The sequence below is a fragment of the Mus musculus genome, chromosome 10 (assembly GCF_000001635.26).
Source record: "Mus musculus strain C57BL/6J chromosome 10, GRCm38.p6 C57BL/6J".
Lineage (NCBI taxonomy): Eukaryota > Metazoa > Chordata > Mammalia > Rodentia > Muridae > Mus > Mus musculus.
In genome coordinates this window covers 41,236,279-41,255,272 of record NC_000076.6, presented here as the reverse complement: position 1 = coordinate 41,255,272, position 18,994 = coordinate 41,236,279, and the positions used below count along the sequence as shown (strand labels likewise).

The following is an 18,994-nucleotide window of genomic DNA, read 5'->3' as shown; positions in this document are numbered from 1 at the left end:
GGTTACAGAGACTGGAGAAAGATAGGGGCTTGAAGGAAAGCCAAGGCACTCTGGTAGAACACAGAGAGGGTGCCCAAGAGGGACATGGGCACCTTGCGATGCCTCCATCCCAAGCTTTCTTTGAGTGTGGTGACTGCCTGTCTCAGTTATTCCCATCTAACAGAGCAAGAGAGCAGAAGTATCCGATGTCAGACATCTTCCCTTCTATTGCTGTAGCTCTTAGAATTACAGATATATATTATGCAATCCCCGCCCCTTTAAAAATAGAAAACAGGGTTGGGGTGTGGCTTAGTCTTAGTGCATGTGCTCATGGAGCCCAGGGTTGGGTTTAGTTCCCATCACTGGACGACAGTGGAATGTAAAGCATCTATTTTTACGCACAGGTGGAATGAACTAGGAGGTCATGTGATTCCCACTGGTCGGCTCCAGGTATGGACAATGTTATATTCACAATGAGTACAATCGGTGTCCATGGTCGGTAATGTTTTGGGGGTTTAGGACTTGGTTTTTGTTTTGTTTTGTTTGAGACAGGGTCTCACTCTGCAGCCCAGGCTAGCCAGACACTCACTCTGTAGATCAGGCTTTCCTTGAACTCACAGAGACCCCACCTGCAAACGGGTGCTGGGATTACAGGTGTCTGCTGCCATATGTACCCAATTCACTTTTTCTATTAGCAAATATGAAGAGGTATTGATGCAAAATTATTGATAACTTGGAAAGATTTTTAAAAAGCCTTCTTGCTAGTGTTTAAATCTTATATAAATATGTATAGCTGATACTATACAGCCTATACATTTTTCTACATATAAATTTTTACTACTGGAAATTAAAAACAAGAATATGGAACTAATAGGTGAGATTGGTTTTATAAAACAAGGTAGTGTGCATTACACTTGTTAGCTATGCTTTAAGCATGGCATGGCTTGTGACAATGACGGCTTTCTGCTCTTTCAAAGGACATAAGCTTGGTTCCCAGCACCCATTCCATCCCACCCTTCTGTAGGGTGACTCTGCTTCAGGGAAACTGATGCCATCTGTGACCTTTGTGGGCACTAGCACATACAGGCACTCACACACACACACACACCACAAATACACATCTACACGCACAGCTTTAACCACTAAATGGTTGGTTTGTATGATGAAGGAGCACGATCAGATAAAAATCCATATCTGACTAATTAGTAAATATAAAGAATAGTAGATGTTTGCTTTATCTTGTTCAAAGTAAATTCAAATATAAACTGGGTTTAATGATACTGTCAGAGCAACATTAAGTGAACAGTAAATATAACCTTATATGATTAGCAACTTGTTCTTTATTATTTGTTCTTTAAACTCTGAACTATACCAAAAATTAATACTTGTTCAGGATTAGCACCCACAGCATTTCCTCTGTTACTTCAAGGGAAGAATTTCTCTGTGCTTGGAAGTAGTCCAGGTGTCTAAACAGTGACCTGAACACCTCCCTGTGCTCTTTGTAGACTGGCATCCTTCGAACCAACTGTGTGGACTGTTTGGATCGCACCAACACTGCGCAGTTCATGGTGGGCAAGTGTGCCCTGGCTTACCAGCTGTATTCCTTAGGGCTGATTGACAAGCCTAACCTGCAGTTCGACACGGATGCAGTGAGGTAATCCTTATCTGCTGCCATTCGGAAGGCAGCCGTGACAAAAGCAGGCTTGACTCACAAGGACTTTATAACTCCTTTCTACTTTTAGCTTCTCTGAGGTTTATGGCTAAATGATAGCATTCAATTTTCTTCTATTTGTACTGCGTGTTTGTATATTACTGCCATTGGGTATTTCTTGCGCGCGCCGGACTCGACCAGCAAGAACGACGCTGCAACAGGATCCTTCTGCACACGTTTATTGGGAGAGCTTGATTGCAGAGGCGAAAAGACCCCGAGCCCAGAACTGGTGCTGCTTATATAGGCCTAGGAGAGGCGTGTCTCACACCCGGATTGGTTATGCACTCTGCCTCATTTGCATGTTCCTCATCTGATTGGCTACTCTCTGTACCTCACAGAGCCTCATTATCATACCTCATTTGCATGTCTCACATCTGATTGGTTATACTCTCAAAGCCTCATTATAATGCCCAGGCCAGGCAGTGCCTTTGCAAAAAACTTTACTGCATATGTACACATTGGTTGTTTGTCCAAACTTATGCGTGGTGGCCAGCAGTAGTCAGTGCCACTCTGCAACGGCACATGTGGCTTCCCACAGGTATTGTGTTGTTTGCTTGTCTTATCATTAACAAAGTACACAGACAAACTAGTAGGTTAAACTAAAACCCAAATGGCATGATAGATGGTGCAGCTTCTGCACACATGCTGAGCTGGAGGTACAAAGCGTGTGAGACAGGTTCTTCACCCAGGATTATTGTTCCTGAGCCGATGGTTGGCTCTGTGAAAAAAGCAAGTATATCGCTTGCATGTCTGCTGGCGTCCAGACCAGAAGGTTCCAGTCACCCTTAGGTCCACATTGAAATCCTCACCCCCAAAGTGCTGGTGTCAGGGGATGGCATCTTTGGACATGCTTAAATCTAAGGGCAGAATCCCTATCCCTGGGGCTAGTGACATATTAAAAGTGACCAAGTGACATATTAAAGGTGACCGAGGAGTATTTATGAGCCTCTTCCTCACTCGATGGCAAAGCAAGGTGGCCTTGCCTTTGAATTAAATGGGCCTTGCTAGATGGCGAATGTTGAAGTGTTTACCTTAGATGTCGTAGTAGCTCGTAGCTCCTAGAACCCCAGGAAATAGAGGCTTCTTTGTTAGAAGTCACCTTGTCTATGCTACACCGTTACAGTGCCCAAATAGAACTAAGCGCTGTCTGTAACAAGACCATGTGTTTAACAGCAACTCAGAGGGACCAGATGGTGTCATGGGAAGTGAGTTACCTTGGCAGACCGTGGACGATAGGAGTGCTTCTGACATGGCTAGACACAGTTTGCCCAGCTTTAGCAAGTTACCTTTTTGGTGCCTAATTTTCTCATTGGAGTTTTCTGTATGAAACAATGCATTTTACACTCACACTCATTTCAAGCTGCTGAAGAGTCCACATGAGAGATTCAGAAGGATTCATAACCTAAGAGACTTTTCCCAAGCCTGGCCTCCTGGACGGCTTGTGCAATCATTTGGGTTAATTTTTCTTGGTGATGGAGACTGTCCCCAGGGCAAATGCTCCATCGCTGAGCTCTGCCCAATCCCTCTCTCCATTTTACATTCTGGAAAAGAGTCTTACTAACTTACTCAGGCTGCCTTGGAATTAACTCTGCGTCCAAGCAGGCCTTAAACTTGTGATCCTCCTGGCTCAGCCTCCTTGGTAGCTGGGATTATGGACCTGGTGACAACATTGCCTAATGTGTGTTCTCCTTCTGTGTAGGTTGTTTGAGGAACTCTATGAAGACCATGGAGACACCCTTTCCCTGCAGTACGGAGGCTCTCAGCTGGTTCATCGGGTAAAGACCTACAGAAAGATAGCACCGTGGACCCAGCACTCCAAGGACATCATGCAGACTCTGTCCCGGTACTACAGCAACGCCTTCTCGGGTGAGTACCAGCAGTGGGCGGTCCTACCACTCACACTTCAGCTGCTTTTCTTCTGGTACGTGGACTCTTCTCTTTTTAGCTCTTTACTTAAATAAGGTTTTAATTATTTATAAATTTAAATAAAATGGACTTTGTGACTGAGAAGGTACTCAAAAACTATTTATTCGATACATAAGTAAGTAAATATTATGTCCTTTTTGAGACAGGTTTTACATATCCCGGTTGGCCTCAGTCTTGCCGAGTAGCAGAGGGTGACCTTGAACTTCTGATCTTCCCGAATGCTGGGATTGCAGGAGGGCCCCTCTACGCCTGATGTATAGGGCGCTGGGGACTAAACACAAAAGTCTCTGCGTGTTAGGCAAGCAGTCTGCCAGCAGCTACTGTGCCCAGGCTCTGTGTTTTAAAGTGGGAAGGGTACTGTTGCATCCTGCCACTCAGGATTGCAGTGCTTATGTGATGGACGTAGTTGGCTTTCTAGTCTCTTCTTCCTCCTGTGTCTTTCTCCTTCACTGCTTCTGAATGTAGAAGCTGGAAAGTGTTGAATCATTTTTTTCAAAAAACAGGGGTTAACATCCAGGTAGTGATTTATGAATGTGTCACTCAATTTAAAAATGTCAGCTAGAAGTGAATAATGACATTAGCATTAAATTACTCACCTAATCATACTTTTATGACCTCCAAGTACTAAGTCGTTTGAGTACAGGTTTCCAGTGGTCCTTTTCCCCGTCTCCATTCAGAAGCCATCGTCAATATATGTAATGCATATCACAGGCTGAAGCAATTATGAGACACATTTCCCTACACGGTTCCTCCAGGAAGGGTCCAGGGGTTAATCCGATGAGATTTCCTCTCTTGAAGGGAAGAGGGGCAAAACCTTCAGGGACTGTGGGAGGAGGCAAAGTTGTTCTCTGGGATAAACTGTTGTTGCTCTCCTGTGCCTCACTCCCACTTCTTCACCTCAAGTGAAGAGAGAGAGAGGCTTCAGCGGGCTCTAGGCGCTGGCTTTGGAGGGATCCCATGTGTTCACGCTGGATGGCTATACATCAGATCTACAGCAGAGGGATGGCTGAGGAGAGTGCTGTATGCTGAGAACCGCCTGCATACTTAGAGTAAACCTTACAGAACAGGAGTGTTTAATGGTAACCAGATGGAAACAGGCTGACGGCTTTGGGGTGTCCTGGGCCCTAGCTAGTGAGTTGCTCCGGAGGACCAAGAGGCCCTGACAGCCACGGATCAGGGGTTAGAACTGGAAGCCTTCTCTCAAGTAAAATGATACATGTGCTCACACTGAGGGAGTTGCAAGAGAGTGATAGGAGCCTGAGAAACATCCCTAGGCATCAACTTTTATTGTCAACATTTACAAGGCCCAGAGCAAATGGAAGTGAGTCAGCTATGGCTGTTTGTATGCAACAAAGAACCATGCACAGCAAGGGAAAGCAATGGGCTATTGTCTCCACAGTCTTTGTGGGTCAGTGGGCCAGGCACGGTTGGGGGTGGGGCTGGGGTCTTCTGCTTAGAGTCTGAAGGCTGCAGTTGGGATAGTAATCAGGCCATCTCATTTGAAGTCCTAGCTAGGGAAGGAGCCATCTCCAAGCCCTTGTGTTTGTTGACAAATTCCAGTTCTGTCCTGAGGGCACAGAACACTTGCTGCTTCACAAATGGCTATGGAAAGAGCCTGTTAGTGAGGCTGCTGGCAGGACAGTCTCCCATAGGTTACTTAATCCTGAGAATGACATCTTATGAGAATGAGCATGCCAGAGCTCACTCATCAGAAGCAAACCACAAGTCCTGTGCACAGAACTAAACTATCATAACCAGCAGACACTGTCTTCCAGTTGTGGATGCCTGAAGTCTTACAGTGTCAGTCGGGCAGTTCCCACTGAAAGCTGTGGATGAGAATCTGCCCTTGCTTCTGTCTGCTGGTGGCTGCTGACTGGCCCGGTGGTCCTCCTATAGCCTCTGCCTCCTGTCTTCCCACACGTTCACTCCTTCTGTTGAGGTTAGTCTTTGTGACGTTCTCTTCCGTGTTTCCCTTTCCTTTTCTTATGGGGACGCCAACTAGCCTTACTGGATCAAGAGCCTGCTGTAGCCCAGTGTGATTGCATCTTAATTTGATTATATCTACAAAGATGCTGTTTCTGAGTATGATCATGTTCCCTGGCATTGTGGAGTTCAGGCTTCCAGATCTCTGTGGAGACAGAAGACAGAAGGCTACATGTGTATGCAGCAGGGACAGGCTGCTGGGTGTGTGCCTCCGTGATAAAGGTTTGGGACTGTTCTTAGAGAAGCAGTGTCCATCTACCTTCCCGGCCCTCTCCTGTCTCCATTGCCCTTGCAATGGGGATCCTGACTGACACTTAAAGACCAAAGTTGCTTAGCAGGACTGGAAGACAGAAGTGAATGTAGGTATATAGACGATTTAGAAAGACAGGCACAGTTTAGAGGGTAAGGCCGGTGCTGGAGATCAGTGTGTACAGATAGTGCTTTACAGCCAAGTTATGCAAACTGGAGGGTGAGGTGTTATGAAAGGCTCCATGAGTAACGCGGCTGTAGCACGTCTTTATTTTAAGAAGCATGGTGACACTGGAGTGTGCACCTTATATTGTCATAACTGAGTATTACATAAGGCTGAGTATGGAAAGGTTTTCTTTCAGTCAGTCCTATGTGATGCCTCTGGGCCGAGCAGGAAGATAGTCAGGATTAAGACACTGTAGTACTGAAATTAAGTGATTGGGAATTTGGTCCTGTTTGTATAGACAGATGGTTGCTGTGTGAACCACTCTTTGGACCTCTTGTTGGACCCATTCTAAAAATAGTGCTTAAAGTAGACACTGTTATTCAGGCCGGTGGTCCCAGTTGAGTAGCTGAGGTAGAAAGACAGTCGAACCTATGAGTTTGAATGTAGCCTGGGACACATAACATGGTCTATCTCAAATACACACATGCACACACAACAGTTCTTGAGGTCACGTGTCAGTGTGCTCAGGGCTTTGTCTTTAGAGAGCATCTGCTGGCTTCCAACCTGACAGCTTTCCTAGGTGTGTGCAGGGTGCCTTACTGGAAAAGCACAGTTACCCAGGCATCTCCCTTAGATGCCAGGAAGGACCTTTAATTCCCTGTGAAACTGTTCCCCTGCCCCCCTTTTTAATATTTAAATTTTGCCAAGCCTATAGTTTCTTGCTTCAGCATCTTGATTTTAAATCCTACTATAAGGGGAAAAAACAGACTGCCCACTGTACTTAATAATAGAACACACACACATACACACATGCACACACACAAGCACACATGCACACACATGCACACACACACAAAATGCATGTGTATAATTTAAGTGTAGTAAATACATAGAAGTGGACCATATTCTTTTCAAATGTATTTCAAAAAATAAAATGCATGCTCACCCAGTGAAGACTGCCATGCTCACTCACAGGCAGTACTGAGCTGATCTCCCCAGTGCCAGGAGGAGCCCTTCGGGTGCCCCTCATTTTCCCTTCTTGACTTATTTCTGAAAGGGAACATGAGGGGAATGCATGGAGAACACTTTGGCTTATCACAGATAGTGAGATGACCTTCCGAGGTCATCGGCATGACACAGAGTTTAATGAGTAAACCCTATTCTTTGGCTATAGCAGAAAAAAAGCAATTGCAAAAAAAAAAAAAAAATGTCCTCATAGCATCTGGAAAGCCACTGATGACTGATAAAGCCAAGTCTCTCCACCCCTTGTGCCACCACAGCAGTTAGACGTGACAGGGGAAGCTCTAAGTTGTCTCTCTCAGTGCAGATTGGAGGGAGCACACTGCAGACAGTGTGGCAGTCTTATGACACTATTCCCTAGCACAGCCTTTCTCCAGATCCCCAGAATGACTGCTCCATGCCTTGTCCTCTCCTCTGTGACCCCGAACCCCTGCCAACTGCAGAAACTGCATATCTGCACAGAGCCTGCCTTGTGATGATGTCTCTGCCCTCTGCTCGGTTCCGAGTTGCAACCTGCTCTTGCATTCCTATAGTATGCCTCTCTTCTGGCCTGCGCAGACTCTCTTGTACCTATGTCAGGATTGCCAGCAGTCTCCATGTTGCCAGACTCTGGGTGGCTGCTCAATGTCTAAACCTTCCTCCTCTCTTCTCCTTCTGCACTTTTACCCTCAGGGGGGCGGGGGGCCTCCTCATATATTTGATGATCAGACACATCTGCATGCCTGCCTCACCCTCCTGTTGACTAACTTGTGTTCTCTACTGAGGAGAAAGCCGGAATGACAGTAAGGCCAGCATGTCAGTTTACCTGCTGTGATGTGCAGGCTTCCTGACTCTTTCCGGCTAGTGGCAGAATTCCATGCAGTTGTGGGGCTGAGGCCCCATGTTCTCACGGGCAGCTGCTCTGATTCCAGAGGTGACCTGTGACTTGCTCTGTTTTATAGCCCTCATTGGCACACTGAATCCATTTTGCCCTTCAGATTACTATATGACCCCCTCTGCCTTCCTCTTCTGCCTTTAAAGGATTCACATAACTACAGATAATTGAGAAAATTTCCCTGTTATTTTGAAGTTGTTATGAGTAATTCAGTTATATTTGCAAAGTAACTTTTACAATGCAGTGAAATATTCCTAGGTCAGACACTAGGGAACAAGGGTGTTAGGCCCAGATTATTTTCTTCCTGCCATATTTCTCTAATATATGAGTCTCAAAGTAACCATGCTTGGTGAGGTGCGCTATAATCACAGCACTTGGGGTGCTAAGGCGGAATGATCTTGAGTTCAAGGCCATTTGGACTACACAGTAAGTTTAAAGCCAGGTTAAGCTACACAGTGAGACCCTGACTCACAGAAACAAAAGCCAGAGATTTGGTTTATTGGTAGAACCCTTGCCCAGCATGTGTAAGGCCCAGGATTTGACTCCTAAACAACACACACACATACCACACATATCTACCACATAACTCCCCCCCCCATACATACCTACCACACACATATAACATACCTATCACACACACACACAAACACACACACACACACACACACACACACACACACACACACATTCTGAGCCAAATTTGCCATTTCTGAGCCAGAAACTCTTAATTATCTTTAACCTGTTTCTCCACTCATTTTTTTCCACCTCATATCTAAGAACCATCCTTAAATCCTTCAGGTTCCTTATCAGCCATCTTACCACAGTCTCCTGTGTTAGCAAATCTTGTTGACTCTGTGTCCTAAATACGAATGGAAGCCTTCTGTTATTTCCTGCCCCCCTCCCCTCCCATCTTCTCCTCTCTTCTGCCTTCCCTGCCTTTCATAGTGGGATCAAACTCAGGGCTTTTACATGCCACATAAGTATTTTGCTACTGAGATGTACCCTGAGCCCTCTCCACAGCAGACAGTTTGGGCAACAGCATCTCTCAGAAGCCACGGTGGCTCTGACTCATCTCGGAGTCTACTATCGCTACCTGCTGCTTGCTCGTAGGCTGTCTGGTTTATTTATTTTTCCCAGAGGAACTGCTTATGCTGAGGATGGTTTCTTCTTTATTGATTCTTTCTGAATTTCACATCATGTACCTTAATCCCACTCACCTTCTCATCCCTTTATGTCTGCCCTCTGCCCTTGCATCCTCCCCCACCAAAAAAAAAAAGAGAACAAAAAATAAAAATAAAATAAATAAATAAAAACAAAACAAAAGAGAAAGAAAGAAAGATCTTGCCATGGACAATACACAGTGTGTCATACAATATACCCTTTGCCCAAACATCTTTACTTTGAAAGGTTCATTGCCATGAGTCATTGGTCTGGTTCAGGCTTCTGGCTTCTGCTACACTATCGATACTGGGGCCTCAGTGGGACTCCTCTCGGATCTCCTGCTGCTGCAGCTTTGTTCTGCAGGACCTGCTCCTTCATGTGCTTTGGCTGTTCATAGGTTGGGTAAATTTAAATCTGGGCTTGGGTGGCAGCTGTCCTGCAGCTGAGCCCCAAGAGCCAGCACTCCTGTCTGCAGCAGCCAGCAAAATAGGCCAGCTCTCTCCTGCTCATGTGATCAGGGCCAGCTCTCTAGCACTGTCCTGGACAGGGGTGGGGGTCAGCTCTCCTGAGTGCTACAACTGGTGAGGGGTGGGGCTGGCTCTCCCATGCTCACATGATCAGGCCCAGCTCTCTTACACTGCAGGTGAGGGGCGCAGACAGCTCTGCACTTAGACATCAACGTGGCACCCCAGGCCAGGGGTGTCCGAACGGCCTTTGGTGGACACGTGGGCCATGGATATTAACACAGATATTCCTGCTCCTGCACGGCCATGGACCCAGACAAGGGCCTCCATGTTGGCACAGGCCGGGGCATCCCCGTGGCCTCAGGTGGCAGCGTAGACAGGCCTCCAGTTCTGCCTCACTTCATAGTGTACACAGTTCCTCTTCCCTTCCCTCCCATCTCTCCACCCACACTTAACTCAGCATTGTTGTGCTCACCCACGCCACATTCGGGCATGTATGCCTCTCAGGCAATGTGACTTCTATGTTCTAAAGTCAAGTCAGTACAGGAAAGCTGGCCAAGGCAGCTACCCACACAGACCCAGATTCAGGGCTCTGAACCGACCCACCCTAACATCCACCCTATCTATGCACTGCTGCAGCACATGAAGGGGCAGGTCCTACACATCCAAAGCTGCAGGGTCTCCATGGCACAGGGTAACAGCAGGGTATCTAAGAGGAGTCCCAGTGAAGTTTGCTATTGATAGTGTAGCAAAAGCCAGAGGCCTCAAACCAGACCAATGGCTCATGACAATGAGTGTTTGCAGTAAAGCTGTGTGGACAGAGGGTGTACTGTGTGACACACTGATGCACCACAGCTTCCATAGCAAGAGTTGTCTTGTTTTTTTATGTTCTTTTGTTGAGAGGTCACAAGGGCAGAGGGTAGATAAAGGGTGTGGACGGAACGATGAGTGGAACTGGGGTGCATGCTGTGGAATTCACATTCATTAAAATGCTTAAAAATTAAAAATAACTAAAAAATAAAGTTAAATCAGTCTTATCACTCTTCTCTTCAAAACAAACACAAACAAAGACACTTCCTGGGGTTTCCATTACTTTTAAAATCAATTTTCTTCCTATGACTTGGGAGCACGGGCTGTGGCTCCATCTGTCTGTAATCCTTGGCTCTTTCTGCTGCTACCACCCTGCCCCTTCCCTGGGCTTCACCCTGTTGTGGTTTTGCTCAGCTTGGTTCCCTTCAGGTCTTTGCAGTTAGGTCTGTAGACCACAACCTCCTCCCTTCCCTAACCACTCCACCGTGTCCCCTGGCTCTTCCCATCACACGCACACACACACACACACACACACACACACACACACACACACACACACTCACAAACCAGCTTCTTAATAAATTATAAAACTTCAACAGCCAGGTTCTTGTTAACCTTGTATCTGCAATAAAGAACATGGAAGGTTCTAGAAGGATTGATTTCCTTTCAATTAAACATATTATGAGTCAATTTTAGAAAGTACAGAGTATCTCACAAATAACTCATAATCCCCACCCCCAGAGACTGCCAGTTGCTCATGTTTAGGCAAACATGACTGTACTTCTGTTGTGCATATGATTTATAGTCTGCTCTTGCCCTTTGCGGCAATGTGAGTAAGCCTTATGATGCTAACTGTTCTACAACCCGCTTCTTAGTAGCGGTATGGTGCTGTTAGTTAGTTATCGTGATTGTGTGTCCAGGATGCTCCAGAGCAAATGCCTTTGAAGCCAGCCTTTTGCTCCCCGTGTACCTTTGCTCGTGTGAAGTTCAGAAGCACATTTCTAGGTCAGCGGTAGAAATGCCTTTCAGAGTCTTACTGCAGTAGTCTCACCACTAACAAAATGCCTGACAGAAGCCTAAGGCATGGAAGATCCATTTAGTCCATCTCTCTGTAGGGTTTGGCCGTGTTTGTTTGGCCCTGTGTGCTTCAGCAAAGTGTCACTCTAGTGAAGGTGCACTTTCCCGTCTAAGCAGAGGAGGAGACAGGATGCGGACAGGCAGGGCAGTTCCCAAGGACTTGTCCCTATAGACCTGCCCACTGCCTACTTTTTACCACCACAAGTGATGCCACAGCCTTTGGAAGACCAACTGAGGTGTGCTTCACTAATCTAGGAGCCTCTCAGTCCAGTCAGGTTGACAATCAAGGCTATCCACAGGCACGGTGTCTTCGTTTCAGTTCATTGCTGTGAAGAGACTCCATGACCACAGCAACTGTCACAAAGAAAAACATTGAATTGGAGCTGGCTTACGGTTTCAGACGTTTAGTCCATTATCGCCGTGGCAGGGAACATGGAGGAGGCGTGCAGGCCGGCATGGTGCTGCAGAGTTCTACATCTTGATCCGCAAACAGCAAAAGAAGACTGTGTGCCACACTGAGTGTAGCTTGAGCATAAGAAACCTCAAAGCCTGACCCCATATTGACACACTTCCTCCAACAAGGCCACACCTATTCCAACAAGGCCACACCTCCCAATAGTGCCACATTCAAACACAGGAGTCTATGGGAGCCATTCCTGTTCAACCCACCACAGACGGATTTCCTCAGAAAGGATCGATCAGCTAATGTTCCTTCCAGTACAGCTGAGAACACTCAGCTTGGAAGTTTTTACCACTTTGCTGGAAGTGGTTTAGTCCAAATTTTGTGGATAAATAGCAAAGCTAGATTTTTATGTGTTCACTGGTTCTGCTGCTGTGTGTCAGGGTTGCTGTGTTTGCTCCTACTGCGTGTTGATCTGGGCCATTCTTAGATTCCAGTAGTATTTCTCTCATTAAGTGGTAAAAGATGGATGTCTAATTTCTTTCTTTTTTTCTCCCTAACAGTTCAAAATACTATTTATTAAACTGATAAATAAGTGTTATTTATATTACTGGTAAAAGAGGCTACTCATCACAAACTTAATTCTAGAATAACAGATAATCTAGTTCCAAATTTTGGGGGAGGGGATTAATTTAAAATTATTATATCCAGTCCTGTGTCATTTAAATATAATTAGTAATAAAACTTGTCAGTTCTTAATGGCATTTGAATAGCTTCTAGGTGTTCTGCTTTTAAAGTGTAATTGAGTATAGAAGCAGGCACTCACTTGTCTTCATACTGGCCTCTTCAGACGACCATAACCAAAGGCTACCTTGCAGGAAAAGCTACTTTATTTTACAGTTTAAAGTGTCCAGGCAGACTGGGCAGAGCTGTGCAGGCCTTTGATCCCAGCACTTGGGAGGCTGGCAGGTCTCTGAATTCAAGGACAAAATAGTCTACATAGTGAGTTCCAGGATAGCCAGGGTAACATAGTGAGACCCCTGCCTCAAAAAGCCAGAAAAAAAAAAAAAGTCGGGTTGAAGAGCTGGCTCAGAGCACTGGCTGCTCTTCCGAGGTCCTGAGTCAATTCTCAGCAGCTCCATGGCAGTGTGCAACTGTGTAACGTGTGGTTTCATGAGACCGGATGCACTCTCCTGGTGTGTGGATGTGTGCAGACAAAACACGCATAACCATAAAATAAATAAACCATAAGGACAAAGTACATACAACAACAACAACAACAACAACAAGTGCCCAGCCAGTGCTCAGTCTTGAAGGGTGGCCTTGTAGCCCAAGCTCAGGTGACTGTGCCACCATAGAGACACTGCCTGTTGTGACAGCAGCAGCAGCAGCTTCAGGACCACACAGTGATCTGTGAAGGGTTACCCATGAGCATGATGTGGCTCTGTCACCTCCTCTGTGTTGACTGTATTCACTAACGTTTTAAGGAAGATGTCATTTAAAAGGTGAGAGGGACTCGTTGAAAACATGGCTGGAAAACGGAAAGCTGCTTTAGGTGACATTAGCGATTCTGGGGTACTGTAGGAAATGAATTACCAAGTGCCATAAGTCTCTTCAAGAAGGACAGAACATCGTGTTTACTTCAGTGCTGTGTGCTGAGGCAAAAATTGGGGTGGTGCTGCCTGTGTCATGTGACACTTGTTTTCCCTCAGCAAATTGATAGAAGGTCCCAAAGACACTCAGCATACAAGCACATCCCTTTTCTATGTTACTTTTAGGCTGAAAGGCAAAGTGCTGTTTTAATGGAGTGCTTCCTGCCAAAATATTAATCATAGGCATACATATTTGACATTTCACTTGCTTTTGGGAAAATAAGATATCTCAAAACTGATTTCAGGTGTGTATATTCACTGTAGCTGTTAGAGGACAATACACTTTATTTTCTTGGTCCTGCAGCGGGCACTTCTGCTTCCTTCTTAGGCCTCCACTGTTTCAGAAAGAGGCTGTTAATGAATATCCGTGGACCACTTGACTGTTGAGGCCTCTGGGGCAAGAACGGCAAGAAGGAAATGAGGGGAAGGGATAAAGGGAGCGGGGAGGAGAAGGTGCTGACTAGAAAGGGCAGGCTGAAGAGCGCGGTTCAGTGTGCTTGTTTACTTCCAAGCATATTGAGGAAAAGGGCGGAGGACATGTGCCAGGCAGGTTTGTCACTTGATAGCACGGTGTGGGAGGACAGTGTTGAGGTGGGTGAAGAGTGGCATGAGACTGCTGGTCATTGTCACAGGAGGCCAGGCTTGCAGCTGAGGGGCAGCAGTGCTTTAAACAGAAACCCTGCTGGAGGAAGGGTGTTTGGAGTGGCAGCTGAGCAGCTGACTTGGCCAAGGTCACGCAGCAGGATTTCTGTAGGAATTGGGTCATTTTCCCCCCATGGCCTCACTTGTCTTTAGAACAGTATTTACTTGAGATGAGTTAATAAATCCTGAGGGTGAGTTTTTATTTTAAAAATAAAACCACTCTAAATATTGTGTGACTTTTATGCTAACACTCAAGAAGCAGTCTCTGTCCCCTGCCCCGCGTGTTAGAGAAGCATGAGGAGAGAGGGAAGCAGCACTCAGAGGCAAGGCTTTCAGTCTCCTCAGATCGTGCATGGCTGGGCGTGTGCCTGTGTGTATGAAATTGGAAGTATAGATGTGTCTTCTTTCCAGCTCTGTTGCAGGAAACACAGTGGGATCCATGTCATCTGAGCTGTCCTCCTGGGGAGGCTGTGTCAGTAATGGGTTTTCTGAAATCTATATTTTTTGCGTTTTAGATGCTGATAGACAAGATTCCATCAACCTGTTTTTGGGTGTTTTCCACCCCACAGAAGGGAAACCTCATCTCTGGGAACTCCCCACAGACTTTTACCTCCATCACAAAAACACCATGAGCCTTTTACCCCCCAGAAGGAGGTGAGTATCTGGTCCCCTTAGACTACCATGTACACTCACAGTTGCCGCTGTATTGAATAACTGTTGTATGAGATGAGCGCGTAGCATAAAGCTATGAGTCTTAGCATGTGTGCTGTGGCTTCCGGCTTGGTGATTTCTGGCAAATCATGACTGGTAGCTTGTTGTTCTGCATGGTCCCTGAAATCCAGATAAGTCTCCCAGATGTATCTGGATGTGGGATGTGGTGCAGAGCCTCTAAAGCAAGCCAGCAACTTCATTCTTGAATGTTCCTTACAAATGAGAAAGAAATCCAAGACTCAAGGAGCCCATCTCGGAGTGTGGGGGCTGAGCAGTGCTTACTTTGTTACATTAAAGCCGCAAAATGTTTTCCAACATAAATAGCTCTGGGTTAATAGTCCAAACAGGAACCTAAAGCAGTGACTATGGGCAGATAACCACTCCTGCCAATCTGGCCGTCTGGAGGCCTTCACCAGTGCAGGCCATTTGGTTATAGTTAAATCAGTGATGATACTCTCAGAAGAGCTGTGCATGGAAGGACTTGCCTTTAATCTTAGCACGCAGATGACTAGGGTGGTGGGATTGCTGCAAGTTTAGGCCAGCTTGGCCTCCATAGTGGGTGTGTGTTCACCTTTAGCCCATAAGATTTTTCTGAAAAGAAGTTTCCCCAGAGCAGCTTAATATGGTGTCAGGTAATGTGAGCATACATGTTGTGTGAATTTGAGTTGGAGTATCTATAGGTGTGTGGTGTTAGATGATTTCTGTGACCTCTCTGACCCTCATTTTCCTCATGTGCGAGATGTGAATGGCTGGGTGCACACCCCACAGATTGTCATGAGAACTTAGCTACCAGGCTCCTTCGAGTTTTAAGTGAAGAGTTCTGTGCTGATATGGTGAGTTGTGCCTCTTGAGCAACATGTAAGAAGTTGGAACATGGCTTATTTTCCCTGAAAGCACGTAATGACATCAGATTTCCCATAGTGCCTTCTTCTTACAGCCTCTGGTAGATACAGCAAAGTTGCTCAGGCCACAGACAATCAAAACCACTAGTGTAGTCTGCTGCTGCAAGAATATTTAAAATATTAGCAAAGCTCAGGCTTTGCACTTTTTTTGTTCATTGGCTCATATTAGAATAAATACCTTAATTCATGATTTTTCTCTATAAATGAAGCTCTGTGCATTTTAAAATTATGGTTATTGTTAATAAATGATTATTACCAACCTGATTGACAGAAATTTTGAGTTAATTGTGTTTAATGAAGTGTGTGTAACACTTGCACTTAGCTTGGCTGGTAACTGACCAGAGGTCAGTACAGTTGGTTTTCTGAAATGTTGCATTACCTACAGTACTGAAACAATTAATGCCCGACATGGAAACAACCAACGCTCATTCTCGCTGCAGGAATGAGCTGCATGTTTACAGGTGTGAAGCTGCTCGCTTGCTTCGGGTTACATAATTGAAGCAGGTGGTTTTGGGGGCCTATGTGTGGGAACAAAAGGAAGCCGGTGTTACAGCCCATATCCTCAGATAGGGAACTGAGGTACAGGGAGAATATGTGGTGGCTGAGACTATTGAGCCCGAGTGTGTTACACACAGTAGTTTCTGACCTAGAAAACACTGTTTGAGCGCGGTAGACAATAGCGCTCCAGCAGTTACTCTACTGCACTTCTTTATCCTCCGCAGTAGCAGACGGAGCCTGCTGGATTGAAATCACCACTCGACACTGCTCAGAAACAGAGCTTGTTACTTTAAGGTGCGGTTAGTGTTTGGGTTGGGATTTTTTTTTTTTTTTTCTTTTTTAGTGTCACCCAGCTGTATAGGTTATTTTGATGACTGTTAAATCCGGATAATTCCCAACATAAATGAACAGTTAAACCAGAGGCAGTATCAGGCAAGAGTGTGGGGCTCAGCCTAGCTCACATGGTGCTGAGTTTGAATCTTGAGAACAGGCATGGATATGGTTACTTACCCCTGAGACCCTGCTTTTCCGTCAGTGGAAAGGAGATGGCACTAGATCCCACACGGCTTTTACTTACTGAGTTAATTATTCTCTCATTTATTACATCCGACCACAGTCTCCCCTCCCTCCCATCCTCCCAGTCTCTCCCATCTCCCCTCTCCTCCAGATCCTCTCCTCCTCATTTCCCTTCCAGAAAGGAAAGAGCAGGCAGGCCTCCTGGGGATGGCCACTGAACATGGCATAACAAGTTACAATAAGACTAGGCCCCTGCCCTCATATTAAGGCCAGACAAGGCACCCCAGCAGGAGAAAAAGAGTCCCAGGAGCAGGCAAAAGAGTCCGAGACACCCATGCTCCCATATTAGGACTCCCACACGAAGACAAAGCTACACAGCTGTTACATGTATGCAGAGGGTCTGGTAGGTCAGACAATACAGATGCTGATTGCTGCTTCGGTCTTTTGAGGCCCTCTGAACCTTGCTTAGTTAATTCTGTGAGCCATGTTCTTGTGGGGTTCTTGGCCCCTCTAGCCCCTACAGTCCTTCCTCCCAGGCAGTGTCAGGTGTGGACTCCCTCTCATGGCATGGGTCTCAAGTTGGACCAGTCATTGGCACACGTCTGTGCCACCCTTACCTCAGCACACCTTTCAGACAGGACAAATTGTAGGTTGAAGGTTTTGTGGCTGGGCTGGTGTCCCAGTCCCTCCACAGAAAGCCTTGCCTGGTTACAGGAGATGGCCATAGGGCCCTGGTGCACCTCCTGCTGGTTGACACCCAAAGTCACTGTTGACCGTCAGTCAGCTGCACTGATTCTGTTTCCTGACCTGAAAACTGTGCTGTCCTGGGCATCAGATGAGATCATTTAAAACCTTAGCACACAGAACACCTGCTGGTGTTCGTATTGTTCTCGTTCACTAGGGAAATATTTCCTACTTTTAAGCATTTACTAAAAACCATACAGGATGCCCATAAAATCTGGAAACTTGGGCACTGTTTCGTCATTTATATGATGCAATAGCAGTGATGGCTTGATTATGTATTCATCTGTTCTTATTCCGTGTTTACCAATGACATCATGTTTTTACTGCTAACAGGGGGAGGGACATAGAACCCACTCTAGTAGCTGCCTCTGTGACCCTGAACCCCGTATGTGTTTGAAGTGCTCAAACCATCCTCTGAGCCTCCGCTCAAAGCCTGGTCAATATGTCTTACATGACCTCAGATGCCAGTGAAGTGTTTATATAGTCCCCAGCCTGTTTTTAGATATTACACATTAGTTACGTTGTTTATTTTTAGAGTTGGGAGATTTTCTGGCCCTGCTCACAGTCTGGTATGTGAGTTTCCTGTCTATCCAGAGTCGCCATCTTTCCTATGTTTGTCAAGTCTAGGTTTGTGGTTAGAATGTGCCCCCTGTAAGGAGCTGGTTGTTGACACTACCGTTTGCACAATTGTTTCTCACCTTGCACGGAGATCTGCTTCACTGAAATCTTATATGCTGACCCTCCTCAGCCCACCATGCCCTGTGTGTTCCAGTTGACATTAAAGTGTATCCGAAGCTTGTGGCCATGTCTGTGGTAGTGGTCACAGGTTGGCTGGATTTTTGCCAGTGATTGAGACCACTGGGATCACCGCTCGGTGTCTGTAGTCTCTGCTCAGCATTAAGTGTAAGACTACTTACTTACTGTAGCTGTTCTCAGCATTGCTCCCTATCCGCCAGAAGCACCGCACCCTTAACTATATCACGCGGCCATATGGTCACCATTCTGGTCATGCAATAGTATACGGTCACTAAGTGCATCCTTTTTATTAGCTAAATACGCCTATCATATTAAGAAGTCTATAAAATACTTCTTCAGATTTAATCAGATGGCTGTCTTCATCTCATCTTGCATGAAGAGTGCTGAGTAAAAGTTGTGGTGTGCCATCTTACAACTCTATCCATCTAACACTGTGTGGTACTTCTTCATTGGGGTTGGTTAGCAGTTGTCAGTCTTAAGGATGCTATTACCCTGTCCATGGTTCTCTGCCTTGTTCACAGACATTGGCTTCTTTGTTGATGTTCATATATCTTGTTTATAGGACGTCTCAGGTAACTAGGAATGTTAGAGACGATCCATCTTAAATTTCCCTTTGATGGAAGTAACCCAGTGGAATTCAGCACTCTCAATAATAGGGACTGAAAAGAAAAGAATGATTTATGAGGTATTATATACAATGGAAGAAATTCTCCAATATTCAGTCTCCTGTTCTATGATTCCTTGCCCCAAGGC

The 18,994-nt window shown here is 45.8% G+C and overlaps 1 protein-coding gene across 1 annotated transcript in view; it reads left to right on the top strand.

Annotated features, from left to right (window-relative positions):
- Positions 1-18,994, top strand: part of Fig4 (FIG4 phosphoinositide 5-phosphatase) — a 115,070-nt gene that overhangs the window by 47,969 nt on the left and 48,107 nt on the right. The window contains exons 13-16 of the mRNA NM_133999.1: positions 384-429; positions 1,485-1,633; positions 3,390-3,556; positions 14,630-14,768. Of these exons, the coding sequence (NP_598760.1) occupies positions 384-429; positions 1,485-1,633; positions 3,390-3,556; positions 14,630-14,768 (501 nt within the window). The remainder of the gene's footprint in view (positions 1-383; positions 430-1,484; positions 1,634-3,389; positions 3,557-14,629; positions 14,769-18,994) is intronic.